General features: G+C 38.8%; 3 protein-coding genes across 7 annotated transcripts; 2 read left to right on the top strand and 1 right to left on the bottom strand.

Annotated features, from left to right (window-relative positions):
• Positions 1-369: 369 nt before the first annotated feature.
• Positions 370-9105, top strand: tbc1d10c (TBC1 domain family, member 10C). The gene is made up of 10 exons (XM_067517801.1): positions 370-525; positions 905-1045; positions 2602-2701; positions 3075-3182; positions 3484-3590; positions 3768-3882; positions 4053-4118; positions 4329-4518; positions 4835-4992; positions 5693-9105. Exons 2-10 carry the CDS (start codon positions 909-911, stop codon positions 8630-8632), a joined length of 3921 nt encoding a protein of 1306 aa, XP_067373902.1. The 5' UTR covers positions 370-525; positions 905-908; the 3' UTR covers positions 8633-9105.
• rad9a (RAD9 checkpoint clamp component A) lies at positions 9009-14840 on the bottom strand. 3 transcript variants are annotated; one of them, XM_067517807.1, is made up of 12 exons: positions 14544-14840; positions 14367-14437; positions 14175-14248; positions 13987-14035; positions 12889-13003; positions 12688-12787; positions 12397-12503; positions 11774-11880; positions 11581-11645; positions 11395-11493; positions 10427-10676; positions 9009-9443 (listed from the first exon to the last, which is right to left on the bottom strand). In XM_067517807.1, the coding sequence occupies exons 1-12, from the start codon at positions 14575-14577 to the stop codon at positions 9336-9338; spliced, it is 1179 nt and encodes a 392-aa protein (XP_067373908.1). In that variant the 5' UTR covers positions 14578-14840; the 3' UTR covers positions 9009-9335. The 3 variants fall into 3 exon arrangements, with proteins under 3 accessions (XP_067373908.1, XP_067373909.1, XP_067373910.1); XM_067517808.1 differs by having other exon boundaries at positions 13987-14055; positions 14129-14248; positions 14367-14406; XM_067517809.1 differs by having other exon boundaries at positions 14367-14406.
• zgc:113229 (uncharacterized protein LOC550612 homolog) lies at positions 14305-21265 on the top strand. Of its 3 annotated transcripts, XM_067517803.1 has the most exons (8): positions 14305-14444; positions 15911-16068; positions 16486-17374; positions 17495-17640; positions 18961-19414; positions 19576-19684; positions 19800-20017; positions 20558-21265. In XM_067517803.1, the coding sequence occupies exons 3-8, from the start codon at positions 16499-16501 to the stop codon at positions 20801-20803; spliced, it is 2049 nt and encodes a 682-aa protein (XP_067373904.1). In that variant the 5' UTR covers positions 14305-14444; positions 15911-16068; positions 16486-16498; the 3' UTR covers positions 20804-21265. The 3 variants fall into 3 exon arrangements, with proteins under 3 accessions (XP_067373904.1, XP_067373905.1, XP_067373903.1); XM_067517804.1 differs by having other exon boundaries at positions 15911-17374; positions 19576-19636; XM_067517802.1 differs by having other exon boundaries at positions 15911-17374.
• The last annotated feature ends 12 nt before the right edge of the window (positions 21266-21277 follow it).

Here is a 21277-nt window from a genome sequence, read left to right as displayed (position 1 = left end):
GCAGCGGGTTCAGTCTTGTGACATTTTCCGTGAATGTAAAATACCTTTTTTTGTGCAGCAACCAAAAGTAATGTGATGAGCTTTGTCTAGGCATTAGAAAGCACTTTAAAACAACCAGAATAAAGCCTACATTGTTATCATTCATTCTGATGTCATGGTTCATGAATCTTATTTTAGCAATCGAGTATTACTTCCATGATCGCTAAAAAAGTCAGTTAAATAGTCAATTTTAGTCAATAGTCAATAGTTAATTTTACTGCTAAATAGTTTGTCAGAGAGAAGCGGTTTTAATTGATATCACGCATTCGTAACACACACACACAGACAGAACGACGGATAGAGAGAGAGACATAGAGAGAGACAGAGAAAGACAGATAGAGAGGGAGAGATAGAGAGAGACATAGAGAGAGAGAGCAAATGAGCATAAGAAGGACGAGGAAGTTTGTCTTCCTCTCCCATCACTGGAGGCTCTCATACTTCACTTCTTTAGCAACCGAGTGGTCGAACATGACGGAAACGTACACGGTAACTGCATTTAAATACATCTAAGTATAATTTTCATTACTGTTCTCTTGCTTGTACACTGCGTTTTCAGCATGTGCAAAACAGGAAGTTGAAATATTAAAATGTAAAAAAAAAATGAAGTTGCAGTGATCATAGACCTTGGATTATATAAGAGAGTGTTTACTTGAACTATTGTTACTCAGTGCCAAGTCAGTTTAGCATACTAGTAGTAGTAGTAGTAGTAGAATTTTAGGACAGGGTTATTACATTCATATTCCACATATCGTTGGCACTGCAATGTGACAAAGCTCTCACACAGAGCAACATCAGCTTACCGAAAACATGATGACAGGGCATTCAGTCACACGCTGAATAATAAGAGCTGCTTCTTGTCTTTTAGTAAGATGTTGAGTCCATCAAGCCCAACCCAGAAGAACCTCAGTGAAGAGGACAGCTCTGGATCTGATGCGGGGTCAGAGGTCAGTCTGGAACCTGAGACTGACCGGTTTGGCTTCATACTGACCAATGGATCCACAGCTGGGTGAGTAGTTATTAATAATTGTTGTTAATAAACATAAGCAAGTTGCTTCTCCTTTTCCATTCTTTTGCCAAAGAGACATTTAAAGATGTCAAAGAGTAAAAAGACAAATATATGGTGTCCAGAGATCCCTGAAAAGTGCCCTAAGATAAATCGAACTAATCGAACTCTAAAAAGCTTAAGCCTCTATAATTGATCAAATCATATACATTCAGTCAACAAAACCTATGGATGTGTATTCCAATTACTCTGACATAATAATGAACAATTACGAATAACTATTGCTGCTCATTAAATGTGTCTCCTCCTGATTTCACAATGGGCATAAGCTATAAACTTTTCAACCAAAGAAAAATTACCTTCCTCAGTGAGTGTCATTTAAAGGATTTCTAGAGTCCTGAAAAGGTGAAAATATACGTACAGAATTATGTATTATATTGTTTAACTACAATTCAAGTAAACAAATCTAACTTGCAGGTTGGGACATACTGCTCTATGTTGTACTATCACTTATACTGTGGTCTAGAAACCAACTGCACCATCTGAAGGCTGGTATTTTGATTCACCTATGAACAGCCTCAGCATCCAAAACACATTTCTAGCTGGGCAAATACCACAGAGCTACAATGAATACAATACAGTCAATTTACAATCAGGTGTTATTAGTACATTCTGCATCTTCCAAACCATTTATTTGAAAATTTACAAAATACATGGGCAATAGCCAAATGTTTCTGCTATACAGTGAAGAAATAGTTATAATTGAAGAATATATTTGAATATTATTGAAGAAATAGTACTTACACTGAAATTTAAACTTTAATGAATGGGGTTAAATGAGGCTACACAGGCAGTTAATAAATCCACACATAAAACACAGTTAAACATCACTTGGCTCAGTAGTAATATTAATTATCACTTTCATAGCAACATCTACATTCCTGTTTTGCGGAGGCATGGTATTTTTAATGATGATTCAGTTCGAAGCAGCGCAGCAACTTTAACACAGCGGCACTTTCATCATAACCCAAGTCAACATATGGGAAACAATTCAAACTTTACAAGCCTTCTTAGAAACATGTAGAGTCCATGCAGGAAGGGTGCAAAGTGCAATTTACTTTATTGAGGTAATACTCACACAATTGTTCAGAATCAATTAACTAAAGATTTGCTTATCATTTAAAAAACAAAGAAACTCTTCTTGTCGGTGGACTACAGCTGAAGCAGTGCGAAATCAAAATGAGAATTGCTACCTGCCGTTTTTACACTTTCCCCATTGATAACATCCTGACCTGTTGCTATGGAGACTTCTCATTGCTAACGTGTGGTTTTCCTGTTTCCTGTCTTGTTTTTCGGTGTGCTGCCTTTCTATAATGACAACACACAAAAGTGCTTGCAGCAACTCTGCAGGCTGACTTACAGTTAAGATGTCCAGTTATATGATTGTTTTTGAGAGTATTAATGTTGTACACTCTTTGGATAGGACAGTTAATTACAATTACGTTGTTTTATATTTAAAATACTTAGCTAGTGTGTTTTTTTGTGTTGTTTTGTGTCAGGAGTGTGGGCCCACCCCCTGAGCTAGTCAGGCAGAGGGAGGCCAAATGGATCAACATCATTCAACAATGGGATCGCATCTGGTCAAAGAAGAGTAGTAAGGTGTGTCTCATCTATGGCACATTAAATGCACTGCAAATCAACTCCTTAACTGAAAGGAACAATGACATGCCTTTTCCACTAAATACATTTGACATTTCACAGTAGGGAAAGCATGTACAAAGTACAGTCAGTATGCCTGACTTTCATTTTAGTTGATTCAGTTTCAGCATCCTGTCACAGTGGGTAGCTGAACTGAGCCATGATTAATAATATCGGTCACGTCTGTGCATTTCCTACCATAACAAGTCAGAACATCTGCTTTAATAAAGTCCTGCTAGCCTACATATTTACAACAATGAAAATAAAGAATCCCGTTGCTGTAGTTGTTTACTGCTTCTCTGAGCCTGTTTCTCTGTTACCAATGTCCCATTAGGTCAAATTGCAGTGTCAGAAAGGCATCCCTGCGTCGCTCAGAGCTAAGTGCTGGCCGCTGCTTTGTAGAGCTTCTGAAAGGATGAAACAAAATGAAAATCTCTACAAGGCAAGAAAATTAAACACTTTCACAACAGCAAATCAGTTTAAAGTAACAATAAACATTGATGGTATTTAACAACATATTGTTTTAATGATTTTACTGATATCAGCTCCTATACTCGGTTTGATATAAAATGGAACATGACAGAATTAGTTATTTTAGCACCCTAATTTAAGCTCTGTGAACTTGTGATGAGCAAGTATTAGTATTTTCTTATTTTGGACCAGCTAAATGCAAGAAGAGTATGTGACTGGTTGACAGAAAGTTGTGACTAGTTATTTTTAAATACCGTTTGCCCCTGTGCCAGACTCTGGACTTGCAGCCTGCTCTGCAGAGCTGGGTGGATGTGATTGAGAGAGACTTGGACCGACAATTTCCCTTCCACGAAATGTTCCTTTCCAAGGATGGACATGGGTAGGCAACACTTTTGTCCTCAGTGTATTTCTGCTGCTCTCACCCATGCACCCTTTTTATTTCTGCTTTCTTTGTGTAAACTCTGTAGGCAAAGGTGACTTATCTAAATATAGACTGTACTTTTAAACCTGTGGTTTGTGCTACTGATTAAAACTGGTGTGTTTGTATGTTTTTTAGGCAGCGTGGGTTGTTCAGGGTGTTGAAAGCGTACACTCAGTACCAACCTGAAGAGGGTTACTGCCAGGCTCAGGGGCCAGTGGCTGCAGTGCTGCTGATGAACATGCCCGCGGAGGTCAGCAATTCAACAATATATTAGAACCTTATGTTAAATAAACAAGCTGTAAAGAAAAACACCAACACCAAACATTTCTGGGAGAAACAAAAGTCATTTTCACACATAGAACACTATTAGTGAATTCAGCTATTGTAGCATTTGATGATAATCTTATGTAATCCTGGCAGGAGGCCTTCTGGTGTTTGGTGCAGATCAGTGAGCAGTACCTGCCTGGATATTATAGCCCTCTGCTGGTGAGGACATGCACGTTCACACTAATGCACAGCATGTAGCTAACATTTTCAAATGTTGCTCTGTGATTCACATTTATTTTCCACTTATACCAGGAAATATTTTTGAAAACAGATGATGATGATGTTTGAATGATCCTTAGACGTTCATTAAGGCAGTGATGAATGTGTAGTGTGGACCTCTGTCTGAATCTGCTCTAATGTGTGGTCTAGGAGGGAGTCCTGTTTGATGCAGCCATGCTGACCTGGGTTTTGAAGAGGACGTGTCCAGCTGCACACAAACACCTGCAGCACCACGGAGTAGAGCCCCTCATGTTTGCCACAGACTGGCTAATGTGTCTGTTCACACGCCACCTACCATTTAACACTCTGCTCCGGGTCTGGGACCTGTTTTTCTGCAATGGTACATTCTTCACAAAGGCTCATACACAATCTTTATTATACAAACTTTTTTTGTGCATATTGTGCATTTTTATAATAAATCTAAGTTAAATAGGTTTTTAAAGTTAAATCCCAACTGATGAGAATGACTCTGGTTAACTGATGTTGGGGCAAACACTTTGATTCTGTTAAATGGACACCTTTGCGACACATGAATCTTAACAGCTGTTTATTAATAGAGTGCTTTTAAGAAAAAATAATTTCTTTAGTAATTTACAACAATGATGCATTTAATGTGGCATCAAATGTTCACTCGACCTCCCCTCTCTTCTGTGCAGGTGTGCGTGTGCTGCTTCAGGTGGCAGTGGTGCTGGTGCGCCGGGTCCTAGGCCGGGCTGAGCAGAGGAAGCAGTGCCAGGGCCAGATGGAGACTCTGGAGAAGTTGAGGGGTGTCAGGGAGCAGGTCCAAGAGGAAGATGATGCATTCATAGCAGAAGTAAGAATAAAACCCAAAACTAACCCAAAACTACAAATTATCATTATCTAATTTGACTAAACAAACAGGACTCCAGCTCCACTTATAAGGCTTTTCAGAGCTTTTACCCATATCACACACTTTTCCGCAGATAGTTTTGACATGGAGTTGCATCTGTTGACATGCTTGCCCTCAAGCAGTTCTGATTTCATCTTCAAGTGGGTTTAAAGGCCGAGTGTGAAAAACCCATCTATCTTTACAATATCAGGGCAGCAACTGCTAGCACTTTTAAAAAGAGATGGCTGACAAAAACTACACCTGGATTTTAAAACAACATTCAAACATGAACTGAGCATTGTTTTCATTTGACATAGTGTTTGTATTTTTTACTGAACCTAAAATAGCTGTATACAGATGGGGGGTAAAACCGAAGAAAAGACCTGAATAAACGAGCGAAGAAACAAAACAAATACTGATTACCAGTCTTTTCCTGTCATAATTAAGTCCATTTGAGGGAAGCAACACTGCAAATATACACCGATTTTTTTCTTCCCTGATTGTTTTCACATTTTGAGCAGCTGTAACAAGGCAACACCATTTCCCTATGGGATTAATAAAGTTGTTTGAATCTTGAATCTTGAATGAATTGAACCAATGCTTTGCTAAGACACAATATATTTATTTTTTCTATTATATCATTACTCTTACTTCTTTTTTCCAGGTGTGTTCAGTGCCACTGTCAGCAAGAGATCTGGAGAAACGGACAGAGAAGGAGTTAGAAAAGTGGAGAAAGGACAAACCATCATCCACATTTGACCCAAGAGGTCGTTGCCATGGATACCATATGGCATGGACAAGGGCTCAACAGAAAAAAGAAGCACGGGACAGAGAGGAGAGAGAGAAAGGAAATCTGTCTGTCCCTATTGCCCGCTCATCCTCCACTCTGTCGCTCTCTCCTTCCTTACTTCATAAGAAGTGGAGGAAAGGGGGGAAAGTTAGCACAGGTGAAGGGGAAAGTGGTGCCAGAGTTGTAAGGCATCTTTCAATGGGAGCAAAGGAGGACTGGAGAAGTTGGACTGAGCTGAATTTTGAGAAGGTACAGGATGTTCAGGAGGAGGAGGATGTTAATTCTGAAGAACACAAAAAGCAGTGTGAGCCAAAACTAACAGGGCAAACAAAAGAGAGAGAACTTTTAAAAGAACCTGTAGAGACAGAAGAAATCCAAAACATACCAGCTATACAAATAGAAGAATCGGTAACAGTGACACAACCGAATGAAAAAGTAGAAACAAGAATCATTGAAAAGGAAGAAAGTGAAATGATCTCACAACAGACAGAAGAAACAATTGTGGAGACAGAACCAAATCAAAGTGCAGTCAGGAATCAAAGTATTGAAAATATTCAGCCCACTCAGCCCACTGAAAACACATCTCAGCTCCAAAAAGAAGAGGAGCTGGACACTTGCAGTCAGCCCCAAGTTGAGGAAGAGCAGAATCACCAAGGGCAAGAACGGGAAAATGGGGTCACAGATGAAGAAACAAAAAAACAAGAATATAAAAGTGACGATATAGCTGCTGTGCTGGAAAAACAGAGCAAGATACACAAACATGAGGATGCAGACCCAGAGGAAGAGATTCAAGTAAGTGCAAACTCAAGTGTGGAACACATGGTTCAGAAGGACATGAAACCACAGGAGGAGACAGAAATGGAAAATGTGCAACAAAGACAGGTGTACACAGAATTCTTAGAAACAAGAACTGAAACATGTCCAGATTCAGAGACAGAAAGTAATGGTGAAGCACCAAATGTCAAAGACCCGGATCCTACGATAGAGACAGCGACAGAGACAGAGACAATACAGCAACAGAAAGATGTGATCAAAGAGACGGACATAAGCTCACAAGGAGATGTTTTTGAAGTAAAATACCAGAGCACTGAGTCATTAGCAGAAGTAGAAATGACAGGGGAGATATACGCCCAAACAGAGACAGATACAAATGTACTGGCACAGCATCAAGAAACGGCAGAAGAAAATGCAGCCACACAGGATGAATTTGAAGCTGAAATTAGACAAATAGATATAGAGGAGATAAATTCAATGTCAGAGACAAAGACAGAAGAAGAGACATTAATCCAGTCTTCACCTGAGTGTATCCAACAAGAAGACACAGACATAGCAACTGGAACAGAGACTGAAGCAGAAATAACAGCTACACATGACACAGTTACAGAGTCAAGTAAAGCATTTGCTCCATGTTCAGAGAAAGAGTGTGACACGGAAGCATGTAAACTTACACAGGAAAAGGCAGAAACACCTCGGACTCTACACTCAGAGGGGGAAATTGACAGTGATCACACACAGGCAGAGGAAACACCAACTGAAACTCTGCCAAAGATGGAGATTATTGATTCTGTAGAACCTCCAAGGAAGGAGGAAGAAGTGAATCTGACCAGCAACTCTGAAGAGAGAAAGAGTTCAGTTGAAATTCATGCTACTGAGGAACCTGTGCACGAACAACCCACAACCCATGTCACTATGGAAAGCACAGAAAACATTCAAGAAAACACTGTGGAGGAGGACGATGTCTTTATTCCTACTCGTGACATGACAGACAATACACAGGCAGAGGACTTACCAACTGAAACTCTGCCAAAGATGGAGATTATTGATTCTGTAGAACCTCCAAGGAAGGAGGAAGAAGTGAATCTGGCCAGCAACTCTGAAGAGAGAAAGAGTTCAGTTGAAATTCATGCTACGGAGGAACCTGTGCACGAACAACCCACAACCCATGTCACTATGGAAAGCACAGAAGACATTCAAGAAAACACTGTGGAGGAGGACGATGTCTTTATTCCTACTCCTGACATGACAGACAATTCAAACACTGACAGCAGCCCACAGGTCCAAACTAAAGATTCTTCTCAGGTTGAGGCAAATGCCAGTGGCCTGACGCAAGCCTCTGGGCACCGCAGTAGCCGGTCTTCTGATGATTTTTGTGTCCGCAGGTCTTCCACCTCCCGTGGGTCCAGGTTAGCACGTAGACTCTCTGAAGATCTCTTCATCACCCCAGTGAAACCTAGCAAATCACAATCTATCGCTAAAGACCCAGATGTTCAAAACACTGAACCACAATCCAATCCTGGAATCATAAACCCAACCCAAACTCCTCCTGACATTACTCCATCTACAGAAGTCAAACCATCACCATTCACAGATGTGCCAGAGAAAACAGAGGCACAGCAGGAGCCAGCAGCCCCACCCAAACGTTTTGGGCTCTTTCGCAGACTGAGAGGAGATCAGGTAAAAAAGGCAAAAGAAAAAGAGACACAGAAAATGCAAGTGCCCAAAATCTTGATTCAGGACTTCAGTGATGGAACGGGGAAACCAATTGAGGAAGTGGAGGATGAAAAACTGAGTTCCAGGGAGAGGAGGAAGAGGCGGAGGGATCGAGAGAGAAGGGAGAAAGAGGAGGAAAGGTTAAGGAAGAAGAAAGAAAAGGAGTTGGAGAAGGACAAGGAAAGAGAGAGAAGGAAACCACAGACCAGGGGGAAAAGTTTCCAAGTGCAAAAAGAGAAGGGAAGCGAGGATGTGCCTCTTTTTGAAAAGACTGGGTCACAGACGCTTAGATATTCTGCTTCTTATGCCGAATCTTATTTTTGACAAACATTTGTATTATAATACTATCTGGAGAGATGAGGTCAGGAGAATGTGGTCATGGTTAAAGCTTGTAATTAGGCTCATCTGTAAGTGTCAAGCACAATAACAAGTGGCGGTTAAGACATTTAAAATGTCATTTAATGCCTGCATCATGGTAATAGCTGCACTTTATTTGATAAACAGGTTCTGGACATTGCCTACATGTATTCAATACAGTATATTTTCTGCACCTAATTAAAAGCTTTAAATTCAAAATTGTACACCAGGCCTCATCCTTCCAGATCTGGTCGGTTGCAGCACTTGGTTGGGAAACAATCATCCCAATCATCCTAAATCTTTGTCATACTTGAACCTTTTGACATGTAAATAAAAAAATAAATGATGTTTACATACTGCAGTTTTATTTGAAGGGACTTTTTTCCTGCGTCTTGATTACAAACCAAACAGAATCCAAATAAAAATAAACAAGTGCTTCATGTGTAGTTTCACATTTTCCCTGATTTCCAAGTCCACCATTAACATTAATGTAGGATAAAAAGTTGTAGAATGTGTATTATACTGATTTGGTCAAAAACACTAAATTGTACAGGCAGGTAAAAGTATGGGTCCCAGTAATCCAGCATGGTGTGACTGTAATGAATGTGCACTGACTAGTGCCTGTTTTTCCATCTGTCCATCTCTCCTGTAATCCATCAGTCACTCAGCTTCAAGTCTCATCCTCACTGTCACTGGCTAGCACTTCCTGACTTGTCACTGGTTGAGTGGTCATCTGAGAAGTCGGGGGAAACACTGATCCAAAGAACAGGGAACAGAACTGTGAGAAGACAACACGGGGGAAATATTAATAGATTGCAATATACACTACAGCCATTTTGTCCTCATTTAACAATGTAAGACAAACCTAACATGGAACCACATGCTATTTGAGCATTTCAGGACTTGTGGTATGACAGTAAAAATATCATACAGTGTACACTTGATGGCTCAAGAAAAATCAAATTTTAGATTTATCACGAGCTCACTTGCAGCTGCATAATCTTAAAAATTAATCTCTGACAAGACAAGTTTTACCCAATAGACATCTGGAAACTAGGGGTGGAGAAAGATTGACGCAGATGACACCAATGTATGATAATTTCTTGCCTTTTCTTTATTATCACAACCATTTGTTCCATTCAAAGACCCTTTGAAGTGGAATAATTTTGTCATTGGCATACAAGGTTAGAGATTAGTTGGATACTTTGTGAACTCAAAATGAGAGCAGTCAGGGATAAAAACAGTCTGCTACACAAGCAGGGTGAGGATGTCACGTTGTTTTGAGAAGGCATTTAAAGACAATGAAAGTGCTATGATGAGGAACTTAACTTATATTTATACTTTATATTGTACTTGCTGCTTAAATAATGAATGTTGCTTCAGAAACTCAGGGCAAAACCATCTAGCTGTAAATGATTACATGTGTCTAAACTAGATCGTGTCTTTTATAATTTTTATAAATTAGCCTATGTCCCATATTCAAAAGAAACTTAATTCCTGTGGAGTTATCCTTGCAAAGTAAATATTTAATTATTTATTATTTAAATCACAATGACACACAAATGGACAGTTCCATTAGGTCTCATCTCTATCTGTGTAATTATAATATATTTATCTTTTTACTTATATTTATATACTTAAAGTGTGTAGGAGGGGAGAGGAAAAATATATATGTAATTTAATCTTCCATGTTTCTGGCAAAAAAATTAAAAACTGCACTCAAACCCCACAACTGTTATCAATATGAAAACTAAACTGTACCTTCTTATTAGGTGGTCTCTCAGAATATGCTGCTTCATCTTCCTCTACTTCGTCCTCATCCTCGCTGTGTAATCTTGTCCTGTGATTGGCTGCAGAAGGCTGCTTCAAACATGTGGAATAAGCTAATGGGGATGTCGGTGGACTTGTAGCTGAAGGACCTGGTGCGATACTTGTATCCATGGAAATGAGGTAGGAGTCTATATCGTCATTCATGAAATCATCAGGAGGTGGTGGCGGTGTTCTGCGTGCTCTGAGGGGTGGAAGAATGGAAGTCAAAAATATGACAAGAATGAGGAAAAGAAATTTTTTTTAATTTAAAAAAATTTCACTTTCAGTGGCAGTACATTTACAGGTATGTTCATTCTGGAAGAAAAAAAAAACATCTACCACCTCCCTTTACTGCATTTGAGTAAAACTAAATTTGTACCATTTTCCCTATGAGCTTAAGGTACTTCTTTACTTTTATATATACCACATGCATATTGGTAATTTTCCAAGCGCTGTTTAAAATCTACTGAGCAGCATCAAAGATAATTATTGCGCTAGATAAATTTTAAACTTAAAATTGCTGTTACTTATGTCCAAACAGAATATATTAACCAAAATGTATCAAGGAGATGACAGGGTTTTCCTGTTCATCTGAAAAGTGTCTATACTGTCGATTTCAGGTAGAAACCTTTAGCATTCATTGTTCAAAGAAGCCCCACAAAGCGGTGTAAGGATACTTTACTACCTAACACAATTAGTATATGCCACAGGCCACATGTGCCACACCAACAGCTGGACAAATATGACAGCTAGAATATGTGCAACCATGCACTTAGACAGGGCACAAAAGGGCATTTAGACAATATTTGGAACTGTTGTCCTTAAGTAGGTTTTTGTCCACCAGATGGCATCACATGTCTGCAGACTAGAACTAAAAATGGCTAAGCAGTTTCAATTTAATGTTCTTCCGCTATTGTTACCGTCTAGTGTTGTTTTTACTGTGGTTAGGATCATCAGAAAGTGTGGCCAGAACAAAGTTCCCCTCCAGAACACTGTCTGTTACAGAAAGCACCACAGGGCTGAAACACACAAACACACCCACAAATTAAATGTCAGTATGTTGTTGTGACACAAGTTAACTAACATTTATTTATAAGTATGCTTACCTGCCTGGCTCATCAAAGTACAAAGAAATAGGGAGACCGGTGGACTCTGCAAACACTAACAAACCCTGTGGGAGATGACAAGTAATGACAGCAATGACAGCTTTGAATTAGCAAACAAAGACCACAACATATTTATCTGCCTCTACCTCGTCCTCAAAGGACCTTTCTCCCTCTTTAATCTGACTAGTCTCACCCGTAACTCCTTCAGACAAAAGGTGACACTGTGATGAGCTTGGACGGCAAAATGGTCAAACTCATCTGAAGCCAGACACAGCTCTGTCAGCATGGCCTTTGACTGATCTGTGAAAGTGATGGACAGGTAACAGTGAATAGACAGCAAAAGCTGAGATAAGTTTAAAAACATAAAACTTTGTAGTTTATAGTCTTAGGTGTTGCTTTTTCTTTTGCTAGAACAGATTTGCAGGGCAAGAGAAATACCCCTACAGACTAATGATAATTAGGACTACAAAGTGTAACTCTGCTGTTTTGCAGTAGGGCACCACTGGGTTCATATGCATCCTCTTTTCCTATATTATTATTGCTTGTTATTACAAGCAGCATTAACTAAAGAATATCCTAACTGCAACTTTTTGTAGTACAATGGTCTTGCCATTGTCTTGCATGGATGCACAATTTGAAACTTCTCTTTATTTGTAAAAAAGATTCTTACACTGAAAGGTTGAGGGTTTTCATTTTAAATAAAAACCATCATAGTTTGTCATGACTAAACTGCATAGGATTAAAATGTAGCTCACAACGTTTAGAATTTTCAAAAGTTTATAAATGCCGGATAACTGAAATACACAACCAAGTTACCTGCTTCATCTTCCACGTGGTTTCTGACCCACATTTGTTCATCACTCACTGACACAGTCACTTCCTCTAGAGATGGAGGGAAGTGCACGACCGTGTCCACCAACAGTCTGACAGTAAGGGAAAGCAAATACAACATAACCATCTAGAGAGGCAGGAGGTCCAAAAGAAAACCACAAAAGACATTTTTCCAAATTTGTAGTCAGCTGTATATGTTACAGAGAAGCTGTCAAAGGGTCCAAGGCAGAAAGTAAAACAGAATGTTATTTTTAAAATAAAGAACGTTTCACAGACCTGGGCTGGGCCCTGAAAACATTGGTACTGCTGTCCTTATCAAACACTGCCCGTAAACTTTCACTGTCCTGGAAAGACAGGTTATGTGTCTTCAGGAGACCTGCGAAAACCACCAACAAAGGAACCCATGTAGAATAGAATGTAACAAATGTATGATGTGCTACTAAGAAAAAGCGTTGGTGTAAATAACAATAAACATACCATGTTTGCAGTGCAGAGTGAAGGTAAGGCGGCTCTTCTGTTCATCCAACTCAATGTGACACTTTTCCACAGACTTCTCCAGAGATGCCAGAGACCTGAACACGGCTTGTACACTCTGAATCACACAGGAAGGAACATTAGGTCAATAATAGACACAGGACCATAATTGTCAATTGCCTTTAAAATACTCGAGAATTAACCTGTTTTATTCAACTCTTAAGCAGCTGGGAAAACAATTTTTTGTCATTTTGAAGGATATTTTAGACTAACTTTAATCATTAAAACTATAATTTTTCACTTGCACCACATTTTTACAGGCAACCATGCAAATGATTGGTAAGACAAGATTTGCCCTGCAAAATGACTACCATATTAAATAGTTTAAACAAGGAAGCTGAGAGGTTTTGTAGAATGTGCACAAAGATAACCGCAGGGCTGTACCGTGATAGTGACAGGAAAGATAATTGAAATTGAGTATAGAAACTCTGATGTTAATTTATTAATCGTTTACATCAATGTAAAAACTAAGGAGTAGCTCAGTTAACTGATGTAAACATTGTCTTGAGGCGGAAAAATACTCTTGAACAGAAACATAGATTAGATTAGTTATGTTGATTTTTTAAATGTATTTACTGCCAAGGTAGCTATTAAACCACTACTTATATTTGGCCTGCCGCACAGGACATATTTCTCACCAATGGGATTTAGTTATGACATGTAAGCACTACGTACTATAATCAAGATTTTCTGAAGACACATAAGCACAAAACCAAAGAGGCTGAACAGATTAAAAGACCTTTGCATCAATGTTTGAAACAGCCAGCTTTTGCTTCCTGATATGACACAAACTTAATCAAACCAATTAACAAAAGACAAAAAGATATAAAATATTTAAAGTTTCTGGATCACTATGTCTTGTATAATAAAAACTAGTAACATCTAAGAACAGGTGGTGCCAATGAACGAGTACTTGAGCTCATCTCATGAAGTTTGGGAAAACACTAAGAATCACTACAATAACTGCATTCAAAAAGAGGAAAAATAGAATGTATATAAAGCATTAAAAGCCCTATAGCTCATCCACTTTTCTAAACAAACCTTTATTGCCATCTTGCAGCGGAATGTGTGCCCACTGGGGATAGTGTACCTGACAAAACAGGAGAGGGGCTTAAAGAGAGGAGCTGGCTTAAAGGTCTTAAAAAACTGCACACATAAAAGTGATTTTCAAACAGTGACTCACTAACACACATCTCAGTATCATTTAGACACACACAGACAGTCTGCACCTGCTGAAGAAGAGTGGTGCGAACAGGAAACAAGCATATGCCGACCGAGATGAGTTCACAGACCGCAGGGCCAGCTAGAGAGAAGAAACCAAATCAGCACTATTCATTGACACAACTTGTGCACCGACAGGAAACAACAAGATATATGCATGGCAGGAGGAAGTGTTGGTTGTCATCATCAGAGCAGCTCACCCCATCTTCCTGAGGCTCTACGTACAGCTCATCGCCGATCCTGGACAGAGAATGGATGGCTTTGGCCAGCACTGAACGGTACCCACACACATACACAACACAATTACTGCTTATTTGTACCATACACAGAGATTCTGTTAAAGAAAGCGCTGAAAATACAGGGTATGTTTGCTTTACCTTTTACGTTTCCTCCCGTCACGACGCAGTCCATTTCTACAAAGGTTAACTACTTTTCCGCTAAGTTAACGGTGGCAAACTAAAGCTAAAAGTTAGCTCAAACTAGCGCCTAAACACCACCACAAAATAAACCAAACAGGGTTTATAGTTTGTAGGCCGAGAAGAAATCCTGGTATTGCAGAAAACGCATTCTGTATTTTTGCGTTTTTTTTTTAACTTATATTTTCGATAGCATACCCATTTTTACGTTGTTTACGCCGCCATTACCCGCTTCCGCTTTGTTAACCAACCAGACAGCCAACAGCTTAGTTAGAAGGGCGTGGTTACTTTACGCACGCGTACTAGACTGTGGATGTAAGAAGATGCATTTTAACGCTAATAGTTACCGTGGTCATAGATTAAGAATCATTAGGGATTTACAATGCCAGCTATTAATACAATACGTTTACATTATAAAATACGCAGTATGAGATTGAGGAGGATAAATTGATTTATTGTATTGAATAGTGGTTCAGCCTAGCGAGTTGAAAAGTTTATTCACTAGGCCTAAGGTTTATCTAAGAATGTAGTTCTGATGCACATTAAACACCACTTTAAACTTCGAGTCATTTACACATAACTTATTTATTCACAGATATTTATCTGCCCCACAATCAACAATACTCCCTTACCAAAATATAATAATAATAATAATAATAATAATAATAATAATAATAATAATAACATTATTATTATTATTATTATTATTATTATACAATTATTTATTATAATAATAATAATAATAATAATAATAATAATAATAATAATAATAACAATAATAATATTATTATACGATTGAAGATTCACTTTTTAAAAATCGTTTTTGCAAGAAGATGTCAATTTGCATGTATTTTACTTAGCTGGAAACAAAAAAGAAATTCGAAATCAAAAAATTTAGTGGGAAATAAAGGCAGTGGGCAGGCAATTTAATATGTAAACACTTATTTGGTGACTAACAGAAAAACATTATTAAGTATTTATTATACAGTGTAAGTATTATTGCTAAAACAATGTTAAAAGCCTTTTAAAACAGCCTGTAAAATGGGGTAATCCAAAGGTCATTATAGACATTTTTTTATTTCTTTAACTCCGAGGACACATACTGTAAATAGCAGCTGTTTTCGAAAACACACTATAATTACCATTTAAGGGTCACAGTGGGAAGAAAGAGGGTGTGTGTGCACATGTAAGAGTAAGAGAGTCAGGGAATGTAATAGGACGGAGGTAGAGCAAATAGAAAGATGTGTGCAAAGGCACAGAGAGAGGGATAGTCACTGTGCGTGCACAATTATCTCACCTCACTGGTCTTTCTTGTTGGTCTGCTTCAGTGTGTAAGTTCAGAAGAACGCTGCATCGTCTCTGCCCTCCTCAGCGATGTTATAAAAAGACTACTGAAGAAGAGGTGTCACTAAAACAGTCTTCTTGTACTGAGACTACAAACATATCATGAAAGAGGCAGAGCTGGAAAGGATCTAAGACTATGAAAGTAAGCCGTTTTTTTATTTTTGGGTTTGGCAGTTTTGTGCCAAAACCATACAAAAGAGAGCAACTGCTCTGAAAAGTAGCTGACACAGAGAAAAGAAGGAATTTCTATCCTAACAGAAAAGGGTATATTTAAGAAGATATATATGTCTTGATATTTATGACAACAAACTGCAATGAAGATAATGGGACGAGATTGGAAGATGGAAAAAGGAGAAAACTACCATAACTCCAAGTCTCAAAACTGTGGCCACAAGGCTATTATGATTTTTACACAAATACTTTAATGTGTCATGGTCTGTTTTTAGAGCAAAACATGGCATAGGGCAGTGTGGAATCCATCCATGTTTGTCGGAAAGTATTTTAATGCTTATGTGCATTCATGTTTGATACGCTTCTCTGTGACTTTGTGATTTGATAGACAGATTTTGTAGATGTCGCAGTCACAAAATTCAAAAGACAGTCAGGCGTTGCTGCAGTCCATGCTGCAGAGGCTGAGGCTGCAGCCAGGAAGAGAGGGCCAGGCGTTCCTGGACACACCTGCAAACACAACAGTCGCTTCCACATGGTGCCAAGATGGACAGAGAGAAGCCGTTAACTTCCAGAAAGTTAACAACAGTCCTGTAAATGGCTGTGAGTTTATTAACTCTGCTGCAGACAGTAATTCTGGAACCACAGGCGTGGAAATACAGCAACAAAGTCTTGGTTGTGAAACAGACAGTGGTCTCATTGCCTTCCCCTCCCAGAAAGACAACACTGATGATGACACAGGTGTGGGAAGAGTGTTGGGACAGGCCACATTGCCGGAACCCCCCCCAACTAAAACAGGGCAGCTCTTTCCTGCTCAATCACTTAAGGATGCTGATATCACTTCCTTTGAGAGGACTGATGGGGAAAGAGTGAATTTTGGGAGCACCGCTGTGACAATGAACATTCCCAGTGATCAGGATACTGTCAGAAGCATGGGGCAGAATCAACACAGTAACCAGGGCTTTATGCCCACAGTCTATATGTGGTCCTTGAAGCCCACAGATGCAAGTCTAAATGCTGGAATCGAAGAGAACAGAATGCTACATGTGGACAATGGAGGATTTGGAGTTTCAGCACAAAGAACAGATTTGCAGTTTGCTGCAAACAGTGAAGCAACAAAAAACAGCAGCTCTACAAGAAAACAGCGCTCATCTGAGAACAGAACGAGGAGATGGACACAGAAGATTAAGGAGAGGTGGAGAGACAGGCAGGAGAGGTTTGGCAGAAAAAGCAAAGAGGAAGGAGGGAGCTTGGATCAGAAAGCGGGGCAAGTAAATGAGGTCAGTGCATTTGTGTCATACTTACATTTTTTAAATTCAAAGGTAAACAATTTTAAGAAGCTGAAACTTTGATACTCATAGTCAATCATAACTCATTTGAAACTGCTGTTTATTTAATAGATTTCACCTCAACAATTGGCTAATGAAAATATGAACAGTGCACCAAACAAGGGGGAAGAAAGCAGCTTTCCTTTATCAGACAGCAGAGATCCCAGTAAAATCTCTCCTGCACACACAGAGGACAGCAATCCTGAAGGGCATATCAGGTAATCAACAGAGAAATAAATGTAAAAGTACTCCAAAAGAAGCACTGAAGCCAGCATGACACACAGTCAGAAACTCTTACAGTCAGGTGTTGTTGATTTGTCTCTAAGTAACACAAGATATGTGAGCTATTTCTAAGATGTTTTCAACCATAGTTATCAGATTGACATGCATTTTTTTCTGAAGTGCTAAACACACCCCACTGACTGTCTGCATCAGTCATCTGACATTTTCAGTCACTTTCATATTACAATAAGCCTTACAACATTTTTACAAGATGACACACAAGGAAACATTGTCATGAGACCACTGTTTGAAGAAATTTTCAGGCACTATCTGAAATATAGGTAGTAATGGTAAAATGTAAACTTAGTGTATTATGTGGAGATATCCTAATCCTAAACACATACAGTAAATACTGTCAATACATAAACTTAAGCAAGTAAAAAGAGGAGCATGCTGATGGTTCTGCAGCACAGACGTTATTCCTAACGCAAAATTTCAGCATTATCACGCCTCCATTAGAGCTCTGGAAGAGCTCCTACGTCTTGGCTTGTGCCCTTTAAGCACACCTCGCTTGGGTAGCAGCAAAATAGCTACCCATTTGATACATTGTCAGTATTATATATACTACTGTATATACAAGTAACAAAGGCTAAAGTACTAATTATGTATGTCTAGTATACTGCAGTTTATTTTACTGGAACAGTCTATCCTGTTTTATGTACGTATAATGTAAAATGGAGGTCTGTAAAGTAAATATAACTAGTATAAAGCTTGTTCTCTGAGACACAAAATAAACTGTAAAGAATGATTCTTTCCTTAGTGTGTCAAAAAATAAGGCTGGTATTATTTTTTATTTTTCTTGTAGCCAACATATCCTACTAAAGTACCAAAATTGATGATGCTTCTTTCTTTCTTTTAGCTTCTCACTTTCCTACTCTAATGCACTTAGATCAGAGCCATGTTCAAAGATTTTCCCGTTTAATGACGACCTGAAAAAACGGATACAAAAACGGACAATAACAGTAACGGTCCCAGGATAACTATATGCTATAACACTATAATACAAAATAACAAAAGCATGTTAGGAAGCACTGCTCTTCAGGATCTGTGGCATCAAGACAATGCATCTGGGATCGAATCAAAATAAACAAATTTACCCGTGTTCATCATGATGTAGGATTGTGGAACCCTGTGTTGTGTGGCTCGTTTTTGTGGTTTGGAAAACATGGAGCTTTATAACAGAAGAATAAGGTCATGTTGTGATTTTCTCTTTTTATGTAATTCATTTACAATTAGAATATCTTCTCTAATTGCAGATCTTATAGTGAATCTGAGTTTGGCCTGGGGTCATTCAGTCTGCTGGAGGAGATTGTCACGGGTCAAGAGTGGGCTAAGTTTCTGAACCCTAATTTATCTGCCCCCTCAGTCAACCAGAGTCCATCAGAGGATTCATTAAATCAGTCCCAAATCCCACCAAATCCTTACTATAGTGTGCGGCTCTCTGTGTTTTCAAACCAACAAGAAGGTGGGAACAACCAATGGAAATTCTTGGGTACTGAGGCAACACCAGGTTCTAACACTGGCATGGCACAATTATCACCTGGTGCTTCCCTACCTGTCAGCATGGAGGTTTTAGAAAAAAAACAACAAGAGTCTGTTCACAGAGAAGCTGATCGATCAGAGCCAATGGATGATGGTCATAACCAATCAGACATGCAGCTTGGACAGAGGCGTCTAGGACAGCAACATAGACCCCCATCCTTTGTACAGGTTAGGTATCACTTAATAGTGCGATTTCCATTTAAATGTTAATGATTTGTTTAGAATTAGTCAAAGAAAGAAACCAAGAAAAACAATCATAGCCACATCTTGTGAACATTTTTACTTTCACTTTTGTGTTGCTCGCTCAGTAATCTGTTTTCTTTTCGCAGCCTGCAGACATGCTGGACAAGAGCAGAGCCCACCCCAACAGAAAGAGACAGCATCAGTCAGGTGAGAGGAGAGATGACAACTTTCAAACAGAGAAAGAGGGAGACAGAGGTCAGAATCAGATATTTCAGGCATTTAAGTCGAAGCAGGTCAGATGTCATTAGTTGTAGCTGATGCATGTGGCTGAAATCATGTTAGAAATCTCTGTTTGTCTCTCATTTTGTAGAGGGGTCTATATCTACATCAAGCGTGACCTGCAGCCATGAGATGGATGAAACAGGAGAGTCACAACGTGATAACATGATGTCTTTATACACCCTAAAATATACTCCGGCTCCTCTCTCTCCATCCTCTTTCAACACTTGTGCTGCGGCACCCCAGGGTGTCCTTAAACACTCCATATCCCAAGATTTAGAGTCCTCAATGGAAACAATGACAAAAAGGGTAAGTGAATCACAGTGCCTCCTTGTGGTAGGAAATAAAGGTAAATTATAAATGTGAATCCCATTTCGATAGTTTTTCTGAATCAAGATTTTTTTTATACATATAATTGTATGTTTTTAAAATGTTGATCTTATTTTCAAAATGTTTCATGAATAATTTGGTATAAATTAAAATGTCTCTACACACCTGTTTTAATAGCTATCATCCAGGTCGTGAGTCATTATTCTTATATTATTCAAATTATTTTCTGTTCATTAATTACTTAATTATCTGTTCTTTTATTAAGCTCAATTTGCTGTTCGTTTTTAATATTATATAAATAAATGTAACTAATCAAGTGGATGAAACAGTCTTTTTTTATAACTATAGCACATTTATATAGTTATTTTCTCAGAAATTTAGTGTGAATGTCCAAAATAAAGTGTTAATGAAGAATTGACTGATCACTGTTATGTGACATTTAAAGTCAAGATTATAATTTATTCACTACTTCTCTTTGTCTACATTGTCTCTTCTCTATCTTATGCTTTTCTGCATCAGAGACGAGTTGAGGAGAACCGCCGGGTTCGCTTTTCAGAGGAGGTGGTGTCCATAGAACCTCCAGAGCTGGATCTGGATGCTATACATTCAGAGGAGGAATCAGAAATGGACAATGACTCTGTGTTAGAGCAGGAGTGCGAAGTGGAACAGACAGTGGACGCGGAAGTGGCACCAGCACGCCGGCATGCTCTCCCTGCCTGGATAATGGCTCTAAAGAGGAAGAATACCGGGCGAAAGCACAGATAGTGTCTGTAAAACTGCAAATATTCAGTCTTACGACAATGTCAATGGTGAAAAAGAATCAACTGAAACATTTGAAGGTGAATTTCTGTCACTTGACTGGTGATAAGAAAAATGTAAAGACAACTAAATGCTAAGATAAGATGAGGTTGGTTTGCAATGCCAACAAAGACTCTTCAGACTGGATGTTGGGTCCTGGTCCCATTCCAAGCCAAGACTGTTTAACAGGATAATAAATGCCATAATTAGGCTTTTGGAGCTGCAGCCATGTGTTGTGACTAAGCAGCAACACTCATCAACTGCACTAGAGATTTAAAGTGTGAAAGTGTGTTTTTTTCTCTTTTTAATTCGTAACAGTTGTTTTTTAATCTCCTCTCTGTCTAAACCTGATTATATACTACCAATGTTTCATCAGCTATATGAGCATTTAATCAATTTCGTTACTGGAATAAATATTCTTTCACTAACGTTTACAGTTTT

The sequence above is a fragment of the Channa argus genome, chromosome 10, assembly GCF_033026475.1.
Source record: "Channa argus isolate prfri chromosome 10, Channa argus male v1.0, whole genome shotgun sequence".
NCBI lineage: Eukaryota > Metazoa > Chordata > Actinopteri > Anabantiformes > Channidae > Channa > Channa argus.
This window is presented reverse-complemented; position numbering and strand designations above follow the sequence as displayed.

Coding starts and splice junctions, on each gene's coding strand:
- tbc1d10c (XM_067517801.1), top strand. CDS start 909: ATGTTGAGTCCATCAAGCCCAACCCAGAAGAACCTCAGTGAAGAGGAC. Junction 4,519..4,834: donor GGACCTGTTTTTCTGCAATG/GTACATTCTTCA, acceptor TCTTCTGTGCAG/GTGTGCGTGTGCTGCTTCAG. Junction 4,993..5,692: donor ATGATGCATTCATAGCAGAA/GTAAGAATAAAA, acceptor TCTTTTTTCCAG/GTGTGTTCAGTGCCACTGTC.
- rad9a (XM_067517807.1), bottom strand. CDS start 14,577: ATGGACTGCGTCGTGACGGGAGGAAACGTAAAAG. Junction 11,881..12,396: donor CCACGTGGAAGATGAAGCAG/GTAACTTGGTTG, acceptor TCACTTTCACAG/ATCAGTCAAAGGCCATGCTG. Junction 10,677..11,394: donor AGTAAAAACAACACTAGACG/GTAACAATAGCG, acceptor TCCACCCCTCAG/AGCACGCAGAACACCGCCAC.
- zgc:113229 (XM_067517803.1), top strand. CDS start 16,499: ATGTCGCAGTCACAAAATTCAAAAGACAGTCAGGCGTTGCTGCAGTCC. Junction 17,641..18,960: donor AATCCTGAAGGGCATATCAG/GTAATCAACAGA, acceptor CTCTAATTGCAG/ATCTTATAGTGAATCTGAGT. Junction 20,018..20,557: donor TGGAAACAATGACAAAAAGG/GTAAGTGAATCA, acceptor TTTCTGCATCAG/AGACGAGTTGAGGAGAACCG.